This window comes from Seriola aureovittata, chromosome 7 (assembly GCF_021018895.1).
Source record: "Seriola aureovittata isolate HTS-2021-v1 ecotype China chromosome 7, ASM2101889v1, whole genome shotgun sequence".
NCBI lineage: Eukaryota > Metazoa > Chordata > Actinopteri > Carangiformes > Carangidae > Seriola > Seriola aureovittata.
The window spans coordinates 16,550,237-16,568,253 of record NC_079370.1 but is presented as its reverse complement, the minus strand read 5'-3'; the positions used below and the strand labels follow the sequence as shown (position 1 = coordinate 16,568,253).

At 39.4% G+C, this 18,017-nt stretch overlaps 2 protein-coding genes across 2 annotated transcripts in view; one reads left to right on the top strand and one right to left on the bottom strand.

Annotated features, from left to right (window-relative positions):
- The window catches only part of oprd1b (opioid receptor, delta 1b), a 6,511-nt gene extending 3,550 nt beyond the window's left edge, over nucleotides 1-2,961 (top strand). The window contains exon 3 of the mRNA XM_056379639.1: nucleotides 1-2,961. This exon is cut by the window's left edge and continues 1,188 nt beyond it. The gene's annotated coding sequence lies outside the window, so the exon portion shown is untranslated.
- Nucleotides 2,962-9,717: 6,756 nt separating this feature from the next.
- On the bottom strand, nucleotides 9,718-17,827 carry rcc1 (regulator of chromosome condensation 1). The gene is made up of 10 exons (XM_056379643.1): nucleotides 17,736-17,827; nucleotides 16,367-16,467; nucleotides 15,927-16,114; nucleotides 15,635-15,814; nucleotides 12,670-12,766; nucleotides 12,468-12,590; nucleotides 12,174-12,314; nucleotides 11,875-11,994; nucleotides 11,055-11,207; nucleotides 9,718-10,509 (listed from the first exon to the last, which is right to left on the bottom strand). The coding sequence occupies exons 2-10, from the start codon at nucleotides 16,443-16,445 to the stop codon at nucleotides 10,334-10,336; spliced, it is 1,257 nt and encodes a 418-aa protein (XP_056235618.1). The 5' UTR covers nucleotides 16,446-16,467; nucleotides 17,736-17,827; the 3' UTR covers nucleotides 9,718-10,333.
- Between the last annotated feature and the right edge of the window lie 190 nt (nucleotides 17,828-18,017).

Sequence of the window (18,017 nt, the reverse complement as noted above, 5' to 3'; positions counted from 1 at the left end):
ATCATTTTGCCAGGCAGGACATTGATCCTAAACACACAGACAAGGCCACCAAAGAGTCTTTTTATGGCCAAACACTGGCCAGTGTATGATTGGACGAGTCAGTCACCTGACTTCATCCCCACAGACAATGTGCTGCACTTGAAGGAGACCAGACTTACTGAGAAAATCCTCTGTAGCAGCAAGAAGTGAAGACAGCTGCAGTCCAGGCTTGGCCTCGCATCAGAAGTGAAGATATTTCTGGGAATCAGACACTTCAGCCTGTCATTGATTTACAGCTAGATATTACACATGATGACTTTATTTAACTTTAGACTGGCTTGTGAAATTAATTTCTATTCCCTAAAACTGGGGGACTGCTATGGCTGAAAACAAAGCTATGTGAGTAGTGAGAGAGAACCCAAAATCAAACCAATGAGCCGACAGACACTGTAATGCTCTGTAGAGCTGAGAAGAACTGAGTTAAGTGATAATTATCTGTGGTTTTATGACTACAAGCTGCTCCTTTCACATTACACATAGTCACTGAATCAATTGCTAATATAAAGTATTATAGAGCAGCTTTAAAGCTGAATTTGCTTTAACCTGAGGGTTCAAGTTCATATCCAGTGCACTGGAGTATAGAGCCAACACAGTGAAACACGTCTCTGCACTTATTCTTTCTGACTACATCTGGACTAGTAATAGTATTTTCATTCAACCTCACTGGGGATGTAAATGAGAATCCAATAATGTGAATGTTTAGCCGAGACTGTTTTCATTGTCTCTCTGTGATATTTAGATTAGAGGATGTATCCAATTTCATGCACTTTCTTGTGGCAGTAGGAGGAGAAATAAGACACGAAGGCCACACATATAATTGAGGAAGATTTTAAAAGAGGTGAAATTCAAAATGACCACTGCGCCATGTTTCAGTGTCATTTTTCCACTTTTACTGAACCAATACATTATGAAAGACGCTTGTAAAAGACACCTTAAATAAAATGAAAACTAAAATATGGCCTTCATGATTAAGCAGGGATGACGAGCGCTTCAGGCATATATTCACAATGAACATCGGTGCTCAGCTGACTCACTGTTTCCACTCCTCTAGCAGTTAGGCTGCTCTATTTCTTTTTGTGCAACCAAAATATTCAGCTCACAGTAAACTGAGCAGCTGAGGAGAAAGAAACTGGCGCTGCAGTTCAGTTTCAACTCACAGAGAGGTGAGTGAATGAAGGCAATTCTGAATCGGATCCAATGCATTAGCATGCCACAAGAATCTTCCCATACATACTACAGCTAATGGACAATTTTCCACTGATCGTTGGACACTTGCTGTGGTAGATATGGACTTTTTTTCAGTCAAATTGATGCCAGTCATCTTTCCACTGCAGCAATGCAGCTTTGTTAGAAAGGCAGGCATCTACAGTATATACTGTATCAAGTGTAAAGTTAGTATCGTTATGTAACAGCATATTAAGTGATAATGTGATTTTTTCTCTTTTGTTTTAATGTGCCGTCAAGCTGTTGTACCATTAAGCTTCACTTGTAACCTATTAGTTAAGTCAAATATTATATAACTATGTATTTACACCAAGTGCTATAAGTAATAAGTGAAGCATTTGAAATTTAAAAAAAAAAAAAGAAAAAGTTCCTGTCTCCAGTCTGAATTGTCTCTAACTTTTTTTTTTTTTTTAATACAGCCATCACTGTAAGAAAAGCATTTATAAATGTTTTCTGCAGTGTGGTCGACAATATGTTCAGCTGAATGAAAATCTGTACCATAATGCCTTATTCAGCGTTATGTTTAGTTCTCGTTGCAACAAGTGAATTGTTGTGTAGAAAAAAAGTGCTTGATCTTTATAATTTCTCACATTTTTTTCTTTCACCAAATGTAATATATAAAGTAATTTATTATATAAATGTAATTAATTTTGTCTTTTGAAAACAATGATACAACCATTATATGGAATAGCATAAGTTGTATCTTGTAAGTGCTTTTATTTTGAAATATTGTTGTTGATAACTTTTAGTTTGAATCCAGTAATTTGTTTTCCGTGGTTGTTATTACAAATGTTGTTTACACTTCTACTCTGTAAATGCCAGTGAGGCCTCATGGGAGTTACAGATGTAATTAGTTGGTACAATGATGTATGGATTACTGATTGGGATATGTGGACGGGGGCCCAGGGGCCTTTGACCTGGAAGCCCCTTGTGTTCACAGGTCACAGGGGGTTAATAAGATGCTTCTAAAATGCGTGTGTAAATGTGACTGAACAAATGAAAGCACAATGTGAAATAAGTCAGGGATGATATCGCGGTGTCTGGACTCCAGATGCCCTGAAGAAATAACTCATATTACAGTGTATCAATTAAAGGATAAGGCTGGTGATATATTATATTTCTGTTATTGTCAACAAATCCTATGAACCTCCGCAACCTGTCTGTGGCTCTCACCATGAGCACACTCACTCCTACTGAAGACATATATCTTTATATCTTTACAAATGAGACACAAATATATATTTAATTAAAAAAAAAGAAAAGAAAAGTTAAACAGTGTATTTCTTATGGGCGATTTGCTCTATTAAGTATTTACAACAGCAGCACAGTGTATGAGGGATTCACTCAAAATAAATTACAGTTCCCATGTTCTTGATAATGAAGGAACATAACGCCCAGTACACAGTGTGGCTCACTCATGTGCTTTTAATATTTTTTGGACCGTAATGGAGCTCTATGACACAGAGGAGTATGTTACATCAGGCTTTGGCTACACAGACATGAACAATTTATTATTGTTTTTTTTCCTTCTACACAATTTATTGACACTAAGGCAAATGTAGAATAACACAAGCCTTATCGTTTAAATTACACAGGCCCAAAGCCCACGACTGACACGAAGTCAGACTACCACTTTATTCACACTTTTTGTACACTCATTGTGGAAAAATAAATAATAAAATAAACCACTGAACAATCTTTTTAAAAGAATTCATTTTCATTGAGTGGGGACTGTGCACACTCAACTGGACGGGTCACATCGGAGTGCAAGCCGAGTACAAACAGCCATGACTGGTTGATAAGGACTGTGACATTATTGCAGATGCATTTAACACTTGAATGAGACATTCTTACTGTAAATGCCAGTGAGCCTCACAGAAGATGTGCTGAAAATCACAAACCTTGGCTATTTTTGTGTTATGGTCCATAGATGACATGTGTGAGTGGTATTTCACTGAAATTCTTACACACATTAAAGGGCTGAAATCACTCTCTGCTGAAAGACTGATGATGTGTCGGAGAACAGACACTGTGTTTAGATGGCATCGCTCTCCCGCATTCCTCTTTCAGAGTCTTGTGGATATTGAAATATCCCACTCAAATGACGGTAAACTCAGAGGCTCTTACACAAAGCTGGTATCAGGCAGAGAGGACAGAAAGTGACATTTGTGATGATGACGTAGGGGGTAGGGGGGCTACAGGACTTGCTGAAGATTTCCTCTCTGCTACAGAGCAGAACATACAGCATGTTCCCTATGAAATATACATGCCTATATGTTCGCTGTGTAAAAGACAAATGAAAAAACAAAATGAATAATTTAGTCAAACACTATGAGCCAGCTCCTGACTCCTGGCATTTTTAAAATGTGATTACTAAAGTGCTTTATTCAACAGAGGAGTCAGATCTACACTGAGCACTGCTGTTATGTTAGAAAACTCAAGTGTTGCTGTGATCTTTGCCCCTATAGAAAAAGTTTTGTTTTGGATTTGGAAATCTAGTTGGGGTTTTTTTTTGGTGGGTGGGGGATGGGGGTGGGGGGGTTGTTCTGGGAGCCTGAATGCACATGCAACAGGCATTTAAAAAAAATATTAAAAAAATCATTTGCACAGATCACACACATATGTCCTGTAGACCAGTTCCAGAGTGACAAGAAGAAATTGAAAGCTTTCATCTTCTGACCCTTACTAATGGTCGCACATGCACTTAAACAAATCAACAGAGGGAAACGAGAACAGAGAGTGGATCTTGCTGCAGCTTTAATAACAGCTCTTACTGCTGCGATGCTAGTATTTCCTTACTAACATCAAAAGCTTAGAACAGCCAATAGTTTTGAAGTAAGATTTTCTTTTCTGTTTCATCTAGGTGACATTTGTTATGTGACTTCCCTTGTTCATTTGTCGGTGAGGGGGACTTTGCGAGGAGATCTAAGTGAGTGAGGGAGATGTCTTCCTCCTCACTAACACTGCAAAGACAGATTTGCTGCTTGGCCTGATGGAACACAATTATCTTGTTTGGCAGCTTGAACAGAAGCACGACTTGAGCTCCATTACACCAAAGTATTGCAGCCATGTAATTCTTTCATCATAACAGCAGACATCTACATAGTGAAAGTGAGGCTTTTCACACAACAGAGGATCTTGGCAAGCAGTGCACAACCTGCCAGCGCTGAGTCAAAACCACATAACCCAAAATTAAAGACGTACCCATAAGGAATCAGTTAATGAGCTGATGATTATGCAGAGATTTGGATAATGCATTTGATGAGCTGGCCTGCTGTTCTGTATGATAGACTGTCTGTCATAAGACAGATCATCAAACTTTCAAGTTCCCTGAGGTGTTTACAAAATGCCAGAAGTGCAAAACACTCTGGAGCAAGTTTTTCTTGATGTTTTACAAGGCGCCAAATACTCGGGTAATCCCTGCTGAGGAGCTGTGACGGGGATTCAAACTGGGTGCCATCTGCCAGCTGAGAGCCGTAAGGGACTGGATGAGAATTATTGGGATGAGGGTGGGGGGGCTGAACCTAAGACCTCACTTTCTAAAAGAGCAAGCCTCACCCCATGGATAGAAATGTCTTCTTTTAACCCGGCTCTTGATTTGTCAAAATGTGATATAATAAATAAATATATGTAAATATAATAATGTTAAATTGGTACATTTATAAATCATATAACCCAGTTTAAATCTTAATATCTTAATGGAACTTCTAATGTGTGCGATTAGTGTACACTTCCCCTAATTTTACTCCTCAAATACTGTTTACAGGTGTTTGGGGAGTACGACTGCGATGTGAACAAAGTTATGAACTCTTTTGTGGCCTTTTGGTTGGGGCTGAGGACCACAAGACTGTATGGAGTAAGTAAGATGAAAGTATTCCAGACCTGTGAAGCCTGTTCCTCGTCTTTGCTTGAGGCTCGCGGCGCCCACCAGGATTTGTCCTGGTGCTCCTGATAGCCAATGTGACTGGACCTGTACCTGGAACTGATTGGGCAGTGTCAAGGTGCTGTAGCTGTTAACAAAACAAAACTGTCATCACAAACAAAGCATTATTTATTTACATTTAATAATCAGAGCATTCACAAAATCAGCATAGGGAGACATGTAGCAACAGTTGTTTATGGCTTGCAGCTCTCTCTCTCTCTCTCTCTCTCTCTCTCTATGACTGGCCCTTCACTTCCTTGTCATTTCCTTCTGCGGGCTGCTGATGGGGGAAATGGAATTAGGGCTGAAAGCTCTATTTACAACCCAGAGAATCAAGCAGGTCAAGGAACCAAACTAATTGACATGTTTACATCTGTCTGCCTATCAATCTCCTCTGCCAGAGATCCATCAAATATGTGTCAGTCCCAATCTGGGATCCCGTTCTGGCAAGTTTTGGCACAAATTAAGCCCTGTACTTATGTAGCTATTTTGCAAAAGAGGGCTGAAATAAAATATAAATTCAGAGCATCCTCTGGTCCCTCCAAAAATTTAGACTGCCCCTACTTTTAGCCAAAAAAATAATCTCAGTACCATCCCCTACAAGTCTGGGCAGGCAAACTCCTTCACTGGACCCATCCCTTTGTAACAGCTGCATCTCTCCTCAGCTTCCATCCATAAAGGTGTTTAAAAAGATCATAGTTTACTTGGGCGTCTCTAAGTCATTAGCACACAATCAATATGACACAGACAGTCAAGTAAATAACAAGAAAAGTCCATTAAAGGGATGAGTCACACGCCGCGGTGCTTCATTAACAGGGTTTAATGCCCAGTGTCATCCGGTGAACATAACAAATGTGTAAATATGCATCACATCAAGCAATTGGCCCTTCTTACCAGCTCCTGCACAGCTGTTGGTCCTCTGCTGTGGGGCTCAAGAGAAGCCCTCAACCCACCGGAGGAGGAGTCCAATCTATCAAGGCAATCTCCAGTAATTATAAGTATGGTCCACAGGCAATGGAGTACCAGTACTTGCTTGACAGCAAGAGAGATATTCATTTGCTAATAATACCCTATTTAGTTTCCTGTGCACACGCTCACAGAAATGCATGTTTTCTCACAGTAGACCGTTCTCTTATTAGAGCTTTCAAAAAGCTGAAGCAAAACATCATCTCCTCTGCCATGCAAACATTTGAGTTTTTCATTTAGTATTTAGTATTTCATACATTAATTAATGCATCAGCAACAGCCACAGGTATTCATTGTTGTTGTTGTGTGGCACAAGACACAGGATGGGTGAGGGAATTGGACAGAATTGTGTGCTTGTTTAAAGATAACATTTACAAATGTTTTTGAGGGGTCTGGAGAATTCCCTGAAGGTACAGAGCAGCATTCCTCTCGTGTTTTAATCTCCAATTGCAAAATGTAACCTATTCGACTGTTTTGCAGGTAATGCGTTGATGTGTTTGAGGCTACATTTGCTTTCTATCGATCAAATCACTCAATGTTAAACTTTCCACACACACACATGCATTTAAACTTTATATTTTCTCCAGAATACGTTATTTCCCTGTGTGTAACAGAGAGACTGTGAAGAAAGTATGAAGGAAATTATTTGGACAGGAGCTTCCCGCTGCATCATATTCAACAGGTTGCCACCATGATGGACCACTTGATGAAAACAACACTGAGTAAAGCCCCTCCAGAGCATTCAAATCATCATAAAACTTTAGATGTCTTGATTAAGACATACTTGAGAAAAAGCACTCAATGCTATCTGAAATGACAAGTTAATTAAAAAAAACAGCAGGGTGACTCAAAGGCCGCCACATCCCAATCAAGGCAGCGCTAAATGGTGAAGGATGTGATTCATTGTAAAGGTTAGGATTTTAATAGTGTGACACTATCATTCATGAATGCACCATGCAGCCTTTCACGAGCCTGTTTCAGGCTGTACTGTAAAGTGCACACAAAGGCAATGTTATCAAAACAAAAGCTCATGAAGGCCTTGTGCACAGCTCTGAATGGAGCAGCCAATAGCTGTGATTAATTTGGCTCTCTTCATTATTAGAGTGAATGTGTGGCAGTGCAGGTGCCTGAGACTCTTTCGGTCTCGTCTGTGATTAGTTGAACAAGAGGAAGATTAGAGCCGAGGTGCATTATGAAAAATCCTGTTATAGTTTCTATGAGTGAAAGGAATTAATCACAGGATGTCTGAATTCCTGCATGAATCACTCTCATTCTGCTCGGAACATATGAGGTGTCTGTGGATCTTTGACATCTGTGAAGCTGTTAACGGATGTCATAGACAACCATCTTTACCTCGCGTCTTATATCAGTCCCATTTAACTCTCAGTATGTTTACGCAGGGAATGGTTTTGTTTGGAGGTATGAGGTCTTGGAGGTTTTGAAGGTGCAGAACCAAAGAGAGGTAACGCAACAACTACATTTTATAACAGGTTTAAAACATCTAATGTGGTTTGGAGGTTTCAGGAAATTATCCAAAAACAAAATGTGACTTAAAATTCACACGCCGAGTAAAAAAAAAAAAAAAATGATGCATGTCTAAAGGTCATTTAAACGGTTTCATTACTTCCAAGTATTAGCATGCATCATAATATGACTGAATGTTTTCCTCAGCTTGGTGTTTGGCACTAGAGCAGCTCATTACTGAACTGAGGCAAAGTTTCAAGCAAGATAATGTTAATGTCTAAAAAATATTAAGTGGTTGGTTGACTCATCAGTGAAAGTATCCAAAACTGCAGTCACGGTACATAGAGTGAAATGTCAAATTATCTTTTTGGTTGAGTCATTTCCAAAGCAGACTATATGGCTTACGTTCAGTTAAAAATGTTTAAGACAGTATCTTTTTGTGAGGTAGTGTAGTGGGTCTTTAGTAGTTACTAGGATAGAAAAAGAAAAAAAATGTATGATGATGACCTCGAAACTCTTAAAACATTTGCAGAATACATTCCAGCTGTGATATAGAAAGCTGACTTTACTTCAGTATCAAGAATCATTTCAGATTCAAGTGTTTACACCGAAACGAAGCAGAAGCCTCGGAAACAGTTAAGCGCAATCATCGATCTTGTTTTAAAAACAGCCACTGTACAAGATCCATTGCCGAGCAGTGAGACAAACAAGGAAAGAGATTCACTCTGATCAATTAACTGCTTATGAAAGACACTTTAGCATTTCAAAGCTTTTTGAGAAGCTTTTTGCCACAAGGGCTTTTCACAGGACTCAGCCCTTATACTTCATCATCGGCCCTTTTGGTCAGATGAAAGCAAGATGAGACAAGCAAGGACCCTGTGCATTTCACCCCAGATAAAACACAAAGGCATGTAGCTTTGATGTATGTACTTGTACCATCATTTGCATCCTTAAGTGTTTCTGATTTACATTCATGATTGCACGCGTATGGAATGCGGTGTTTCCATCCATAATGGACTTAAAGCAACTAGGGTGCAACTGCTGGGCAGCTGTGCCCATACGCAAGCAAAGCAGATGTTTTTTCCAGTGGCTGAAATTGACATGTCTGTAGAACTGATGATAATGCCCTGTACTAATGAACATATAATTGTCTAAATTAAATTAGCTCTGTTGCAAAGATGAAAGGCACTGATAATCAGATCGGACTGAAACACAACTGTGTTTCGCTCCTTCCCTGCAGTGGTGGTTTCAGCAATAAGGTCAGACCTAACTTTAACGTTTTTTTCTTTAAAGGAGCTATTTGTATATTTTGCTATTGGTACATAGCCAAGCTAAGCTTTAACAGCTGTTTACTTACCAGTCTTGCCAAGAGCTTCAGCCATCATTGCATTCACAAGACAAGAGGTCATAAAACACCCTCTGAGAGGTGCTACTTCTTCAGTGCAGACTGGATGGCACAGTGACTCAGTATCTAAAAGTGACAACGCTTACCGACCGGACCTGGGATAGCTGGTTAGCTTGTTTACTTCAGTAGAAGAAAAGAGACAGAAATAGATGCAAGACAAGAGGGTTGCTCTCCACCGCTGGAGACAGCTCTTGGCAAGTAAAGGAATGAAGTTTGATGCTTCACGTTTCTTCAAGACTGGTAAGAAAATAGCTGTTAATGCTAATGTTGGCAATGTAGCAATAGCCAAACAGCTCCTCTAAGGTAGTAAAGATGTGAACAACAAACTGTGCCGGCATCCTCAAAACTGGAGATATTAAAAGTCACTATGGATACTATGGATTAGTCAACTTACTGTTGTCGACATGTCAGAAACTGGTTCAAAATGTCCATCACATTTTCCCAGAGTTGAAAATACATTTCTTGTCCAACTGATGGTCTAAACCAAAAGACATCCTGCATATTGAAGGAAAAGCAGCAAATCCTCACATCCGATAAGCTGGAACCAGTGAATGTTTGGTATTTTAGATTGGAAAATAACTATCATTACCACTACTACTACTTCCACTACTGATGATGATACACTTTTTCCCCAATTAAAAATATCACGTAATTGATTACGAAAATAGTTACAACATAGTTGATGCATAGGCTAAGAAAAGGCTTAAAAACTTAAAATGTTATCTTTATTTTCAGACAGGGAAACCAACAAAATGCAGGATACATGTTACCAAATGTCCAAATAGCCACAACAATTTCGTGTGCCCTAGGTAGAATAACAGTAGTCTCACATATTAAACTCACCGAGTATAAATGTCCTGTCTGAACCAAGGTCAATGAAATTATTGCTTTAAAGAAAAGGAAAAAAACACATTAAAAAGACTATTGTTTGGGGAAGTCATTAAAAGGCTTGCGCTCTCTTTTCCTTTACGTACATGCAGTCACATTCACAAACACGTCACATATGCCATCTTACAGTCATACTGGTGAATTTTAATGAGATTAATTCAAAGGGAACATCAAAAACTAGATTTAAAAAAATAGTCTCTCATTTGTCATGATCTACCGAACATTCACAAAAATTTTCCCCACACTAGGAAGAACAGAGTTCTTGTAAAAGGGGCTGAACCTCTCCCCTCGCCCTGCACCTCTCACACTCCCTCAGCTCAGCACAGGAAGTCACGTACAGATTAACCCCCTCCCTACATATAGGCAAGGCCCCACCTTGAAAAAGATCAAAAGCTCCCCCCGTCATTCTCTGCCAGAGATGGACATCAGCTCTCCTGCTTGTCTTTAACCAAAAGGACTGTGTGCTGCCCTCCACTGGAGGCCATCATTACTGCACGGTTCTCCAGCTGTTTGCCTGTCATCTTCACGGGGCTCCACTCGTCGTCCTCCTCTCCCGTGCCAAGCTGCATGTTGGTGCCCATGCCCCAGGCATACACAGATCCTGGAAGCACAGCCAACAGTAAGAGGAGTGAGCATCCTTTTTTGTTTACCCACATAGCTCAAATATTGCACAAATACAGCTGACAAACAGCTGGAAAAATCCAATTCATATCAGCTAGCAGTACAGAGAATTTGCAGTAATAAAGGATATTTGCTTTACATCGAACTATACTTGAAACGGATGTTTGTTTTCCTGACAAAGAACAGCTTGCTATCAAGTGATTAATGATGGGCCTATGTAAATAACAAAGGCAGAAGAAGCAAGCTAATATTTTACTGTTGTAAAACCTGTCAGAGAGTAGTTCATTGGAAATGGTTGTGTGTAGAAAAAGTGTGACTGACACAAGAGGCTGTTTGTCTGTGCTGTATTTTGCTGTACTGAAAGAATGGTGACCGTTTCCTCACCTGAACTGTAGAAATGACAAATCTAATTTTTAAAGTATGAGGACTTGTTGCAGTTCGCCACCTTAAAAGCAAGCGGTAAACACTCACACAGACTCAGAAATCAGTCACTCAGCTCCCTGCTGTACTTGCTTTGTTTCTCACCTTCTCTGGTGACAGCGTAGCTGACTGATGCCCCACATGTCACACCACTAGCCAGCTCCATCCCCATCACAGGTGTGGGCTCACTCTTCTCTTCAGCCCCTTGGCCAAGACCAAGACGACCATACTCTGCTCTGCCCAGGCTATATACCTGTCCTGAGAGATGAGGAAGAGAGAATCATTTCAACAATGTCCAATTTTTACTTGAGTTTTTATATAATTTTGAAACTTTCAACATGAAAGGCATATAATGCCTGATGTTTTGTTTGTATATTGCCTTTTTTCCAACCATTCTGTTTGGGTTATATTGTTGAATCACAAACTAGGATTACCGCCTCATGGTTCTATGCCTCTGCCAACCAGCCAAGTTGCAGGAAATATAGTTACTGCATTAATTAGTGGCCATTTATTAATGGCCAGAAGAGTATGAATTAATGAGTTATGGCCGAAAACAAAAGTTTTGTGAGGTCACAGTGACCTTGACCACCAAATTGTAATCAGTTCATCCTTAAGTCCAAGTGAATGTCTGTGCTAAATTTGAAAACATTGTGGCATTACTGAGATATCATGTTCATGAGAATGGGACGGACAGACCGACAACCCAAAAACATAATGTCTGGAGCCCAGGCTGTTACCAGCGCCTCTGCTGAGACTCGTGTCAGTGCTAGAACATGACTTCTAACATCAGTTGTGTATTACTTGTGTACTTAAAACTCGTAAGTTGTAATAGATACTTATCAGTCTTTGTAATTCTTTCCAGACAGATTTTAAGTGTCAGTCAATAAATGTCTGAGTCAAATATGGTCAGTTAATTGCATTTTACCTTCAGCATCAAGGCAAAGAGTGTGATGTTGTCCTCCAGAGAAGTCAACCCAAGACGTGGTAGAGTTCTTGAAGCACGTCAGTTTTACTGGGACAAAACACATCTTGGTGCTTTTAGTGCCTAGTCAGTCGAATAAAAAAAAGGTGTAAGGACACACACAATAAACACATAATGTCTGATGCAATAGAGTGTGAGCAACTGACTTCTAGCTAACCATAAAGTCAGGTTAGATAGCACTATAGTTAAAGTTGCATCAATTCACATTATCAAATGACTACACACTGACGTGCCATACTGACCCAACTGGTGATAGTTGGAGAGGCCAAATCCATACACATGTCCCTCTTTTGATACAGCAAAAGTGAAGTACGCCCCACAGAAGGCATCAGTGAAGTGAACTTTCCCTTTGACTTTTACTATCTGTGGTACCAGCAGCCGGCCTGAAATCACAGGACAGAAATCACAGTAAATAAGAACACCACCATAACATACATAACACACAAGGAAAGAAAACATCTATGGTCAATGACAAATCATAGAGTAATGTCAATGTAAAATCTTTCACGCTTTTATAAGCGGCTTATGATACTTACCAAGGCCTTTCCTGCCTCCTCTGTTTGAAAAATGCTCAGGCACTCTTCCCAGCTGCCCCTGTTCTGCTGTGCCTGATGTGTAAAGATTTCCCTTGACTGTTACCAGTACCAGGTGATCATTACCTATTAAAGAAACATTGTTAGAAGTTAATACGCAACGAACAAATAAAAGCATATGGCACAGAAGTGGACTATTTCTTACCTGATGCAATTTTCACAACAGGTTCTGTCATGGGGACTTTAACTGGAAGAGGAGATGTTTTCATGGGCTCAAGAAGACCTATGACACCATTGTTATCCTGGGGGAAAAAATGGTCCAGAATATTATGGGTTTAACCCAGAGATATGCAATGCTCATATTGAGTTATAAAAAATACAGGCTTTAATGTGACCATTCTGGTGTTTGCTGTAATGTTATGAGGATACATCATACTGGGAACATCGCTTCATCTACAGGGGACATTTGCAGTGCTACTGTATGTTTTTCCAAAAAATGTTATGATTTTCTTTTTTTTGGATTCTTCCATTAACAATAACAACCGAGCTGGGTCAAGCAGTACAGGACTTGCACATACTTGCAATGAACATACAACACCATTCAAAATACCTTTAATAGTGCATTAGTAGTAGTAGTAGTAGCAGTAGTTGAGTAGTGCATTAATGCAAGATTGCAAACAGGAAAATCAGACTATGGTATTAATAAATGCAATTTAGTCTGTGTAATCATTTTTTGTATTCACTACTTGTGTCAATGTCAATATTACAGTATTTCCTAGTACTGTAATACCCACATAAAAACATTGTTTGAAGAATTTTTCAAAGCAGAGGTTACAGAGTTTCACACAGAGTCAATTTTATCACCCTCAAAAAATCAAGAGGGAATGTCGAAGGTAGGCAGAGGTAATAGAGATGTAATTGCCAGTGTGCCGCTGAGTATAATAATGAAACACCGATGAGTTATCTAACAGGAGGAGTGATAAGTGCTGAGAGAGGAAAACAGTGAGGACTGGCTTTAGGTCGTCGAACTATGGCTGAATTGCTTCACTTTTCTCTTTCATGAGTTAAAATGTGAAGTCCTATTTTTCCCAAGCCCATAGCATGCTGCATTTGGGGAGGTCTGAGCTACAGGGTATAAAAAGGTGTGTAGGGTTATGAAAATAAACTGATGTGTAATAGACAAGAAGATATATTACATATAGACACATACATCATATACATATATAAACACACACACACACACACACACACACACACATTTCAGATTAATTGGATTAATTCGACATGCATCAACATGAAATATCTTTTTTTTGTTATTGGAGTATTGCACCAGGATATGGTGGCAGGGGAGGAGCAGCATTTACCACCTTGATTAATGAAGATATTTCAAACACTATGTTGGGTAAAAAACTGGATCAAGAGTTTATACTGCAGTAGGAGATGTGTAACTGACCAAGAAATTGTTATATTCAAGTATAACAACCAATAGAACAGAAAAGATTTCCAAGGATTTTTCTATACTAAGATTTGGGGGAGCAAGATAATTTGGGGGTGGCATTAGCAAGGCATGCAATTTGTTTGATAATTGAGGAGGGGGCAGAGAGAGCCTGGAGTACTTGAATGATGGTGAGATGCCTAGAAGAGATGTTATTACAGGAAATGAATCTGCTCTTGCGCTCACATTAAGAGGAATGAAAGTTAATTGGAATCAAAGTGATACAAGTCATTTACTGTTCACCATAATGATCAAGGATATTTTTCCAATTGCTCTGTGAGAAAAGGGAGGGTGGACAGATTAACTAGTCATGACAATAAAAGAATTGATGAAGTGAAAAGGTGGATAATATGTGAGGATTCAAGTAGTCAGTGGTGATAAAAGCTTGATGTTAGAAAAAAATATGAAATTGAGGATAAAATGATTGAGCTGGAAAAAGCTGAAAAGCTAATTTATTTTTTGTATTTGTAAGACTGTTTAAGGCTTCCCAGCTCCTGCTGTGCAGGCTGAGGTGGGAGGGTTGGAATTAGAAATCAAAGAGAACCAGCAAAGTGCTAAACATTAAGTTAGGCTGCACTGTTATTATGAGCTGGAGAGAAAGAGAGAAACATTTTGATTGGTTTATTGCAAACAGTAATAATAATAATAAAAATGATGATGATAATGAGGAGGAGGAGAAGGAGCTACTGGTTAATTATACATCCAAATGTCTGCAAGCTTGTTGATGTTGTACTGAGTAGAGATGGACAAGCCCTGGACTGGAAAGGATTAATATGTTCAGACTCAAGTTCACAACAGTCAGCAGGTTATTCTGTGTAATTTTCTGGGGTTCCAGTCAAGAGTAATTGTGCTTTCATTTCAGCTTTTAAGTAAATATTTATATAGGGCCTATCCCAAATGGGGCTGAAAGGAAATAAGATACTGATACCACTGACATAGAACAAATAATAATAATAAAAAAAAAAAAGAAAAAAAGAAAAAAGAATCACAAGGATTAATCTAGAGGAAGGTAAGAGGCAGAGGTGCAGATATTTAAATTAATTAAACATGCAGAAAAGTTGGGACAGGAAAAAAAGTGATGATGTCACTGTTACAAGAAAATGCACCTGAACAATATACTGCAGATTATAAATCCTCATTCATCGAGTCAGTTGAGTATAACTGAAGTTGGTCACTTGACTATCAAAAGCCAGAAAGACAATATTGGAGACTGCTGTATTTAGGTCATGCATAATACATGATGGTATGGTGCTTGGTTTTTAAAATTGTCAGCTCACTCCTTTTTAAACATGGGATATGAGATAATTTAAATACATTATATAGAGTATGTCAATTGTCATGATTCAGAAAATGCTGCAAAATAGAGACATACCTCAAAGAATAGTGAATTATTCTGACCAGCTGTGTGCCAGCTGATAAGTGCTTTGTATCTATCCTGAAGGAAAATGTATTTTGAAAAGACTGGCCTCAAACTGCACATACTGAGCGTCTGTGACGGTCAGGCATATGTGCAAGGTCAACATTAGTACTGGTGCTCCTAAGTTTTGTGGGTAGAGGAAGCTACAAAACGTTATAAAAATAGTAGTTAAATGGTTGTAGGAAAAATCTTGCTCACACACAAACATACACACTTCCAAACACAGGCCACTGTGGCTGAAAACACCAGGTAACTAACCCTGAAGGAGCCCCAGATGTACACAGTTCCATCCTCTGTGAGTGCAGCTGTGTGGCTGTCCCCTGCTGACACCTGGACCACCTTCTCCTCCAGTGTTACCTTTGCTGGAACCATCTCAGACCCCTCCTCTGTTGTGTCCCGACCAAGGGCCCCTTCATCATTACAGCCAAATGTATAGACCTTGGAGGGAACAAAAACCAAATCACTTAATCTAAATTAAAACCCTTGGTTAAATTATTAGAAGGAAATTAGACATGCAATTTTTTAAAAGAAATAAGACATATTCACTTACATGGCCAGTGTCGCTGAGGCACACAGTATGCATGCCTCCAGCTATCACTTGCACAATTTTCTCTGGCAAGGAAACAAGGGCTGGCTTCTTCCTCTCAATGATGTCCTCACCTAAACCCAACTGTCCAACATCACCCTGGCCCAAAACAAGAACCTGACCCGCTTCCTTGGAATGACTCCTGTGGGAAACTGGCACATACACACACACATTATTGGTCTTACAAACTTGACTGTAGCATAAATGAAAAATAAAAAAATACAGTCCCGGTGCATGAGGCAGCTTGTTGAAGCTGTGATGGTGCAGTGCAACATTTTTATAGCCACATGTTTTCCTAACATACATAAACATACAAAAAAACATTGTTTTGTTATCCATGAGCAGAGACATTGATCCAGTCAAGCCTTTTTCAACCCCCTTTTTACAAAAGGCCATTAACTTACCTTTCACTTTCTTGGAGTCTTTATCATCCTCCACAATAGCCTCAGACTTCCTCTTGATGGCAGTCTTTTTAGCAGGCATGACAGCAACTCTTCAGGAAAAGCTTTGGGATAAGAGGAGACTCGTGTAAGATTTTAAGAACCTACCACGGGTTAAAGTCACTGAATTGCACAGCTGGTGGTGCTAAATGCAACAAAAGTCTAAAAAATACAACAGAATTGTATCAGAACCCCTATGGCCCAATCTAAGCAAACACTATGTGTGGGGAGCTTTGTCTTTTCCTCAAAGGCCAGTGGACAAAGACACATGATAGATTGGATGGATATTGAACATAAAATATTTAATATGGTCTACGTTCTATGTACATAGGTTAACATTCGGAGAAAACCATAGCATAGTTTCAAACAATAATGTATGTTGCCAGCTGAACAATATTACTGATGATCTGTAATGGCATCAAGCAAAAATGGCCTCTTTTCCTCTATTTAAAAATCACTGTAAATGGAATGTCCTTGGGTTTTAGACTGATGGCTGGACAAAACAAGCTCATGCTAATATAAAAATGTAACCTTCCTGCATACAACACTGAATATGAATAACAATGATGTGGGGCTTTATGTGCAAGGCATAACCATGTGGAGTAATACAGACCTTCTCATAAACGCACAAGCTTACAACAAACCAAGTGGACCCACAGGCACAATCAGTCTTTATTTTGGTCATAGCATTGACCAGATCCTGTTAGGATTCAACAGCTGTCAGAGGCTCATTTCAATGGCTGGCAGTGTCAGGTTCCTTTACCCCACAGACAGTTGTGCTTCCTCTGCCACCATGCTGGCATGAACATGACCACTTCGGCTACAATCTACATTGGAACCACACTCAGCTTTCATGTTAGACACTAACTTTTCCCAAGGACATGTTTAGAGAGGGTTGTCAGTGCATTAACATTTAACTTAAGCGAACAGTGTAAAATAAGCAGCGTGATCTAACGTTGGCAGTTTTCCATGTGTCCTTGCTAACATTTTTACCTAACGTTAGCTGCAAACGGCTGCCCTTCAGTCTAATTCTTGACCATAAAAAAAGGTGACGCAGCCGGCTAATAAAAAATCTGAACGTAAGATACAAAAGTCACGTTTTAAACCCATAACCAATGTTAGTGGACTCGCATTTAAGTATAGCTAGTCTTCATAACACTGGCTAACTGTCTGCGAGCCAGCTAACTAGCAAGCGGAATTAGCATGACATTCGGAAATGAATGAACCACAATAACATAATTTATTGAATGAACTGCATATACATCGATTAAGTAGTGTTTATTATTATACGTCTTTCCCAGTTGGACAGTTTATGAGCTGATAATTTACCAACCTGTGATATGTAGAAGTCTGTAGTTTGCCTAGTAGTGAACGTGCGCAACTTGTTCCCGGTCTTGAGGCACGCACAACACGCGAGACGTCACTTTTTTTGGAACCTTAAAGAGACAGTAGCATTCAAACCTGTAGTCAGTGGTACTTATTTAATGGAGTGAAAGTACTAATAACCAGCGGTGAAAGAAGTACTCAGACCATTTACTGAAGTGAAAGTACTAATAATCAGTGGTGGAGGAATTACTCAGACCATTTACTGAAGTAAAAGTACTAATAATCAGTG

Excerpts from the sequence above, each read along its gene's own strand:
- rcc1 (XM_056379643.1), bottom strand. The coding sequence starts at position 16,445 with ATGCCTGCTAAAAAGACTGCCATCAAGAGGAAGTCTGAGGCTATTGTG. Across the intron at positions 12,315-12,467 it reads AGGAGGCAGGAAAGGCCTTG|GCCGGCTGCTGGTACCACAG; the intron begins GTAAGTATCATA and ends CTGTGATTTCAG. Across the intron at positions 11,995-12,173 it reads CTCCAACTATCACCAGTTGG|GCACTAAAAGCACCAAGATG; the intron begins GTCAGTATGGCA and ends TCGACTGACTAG.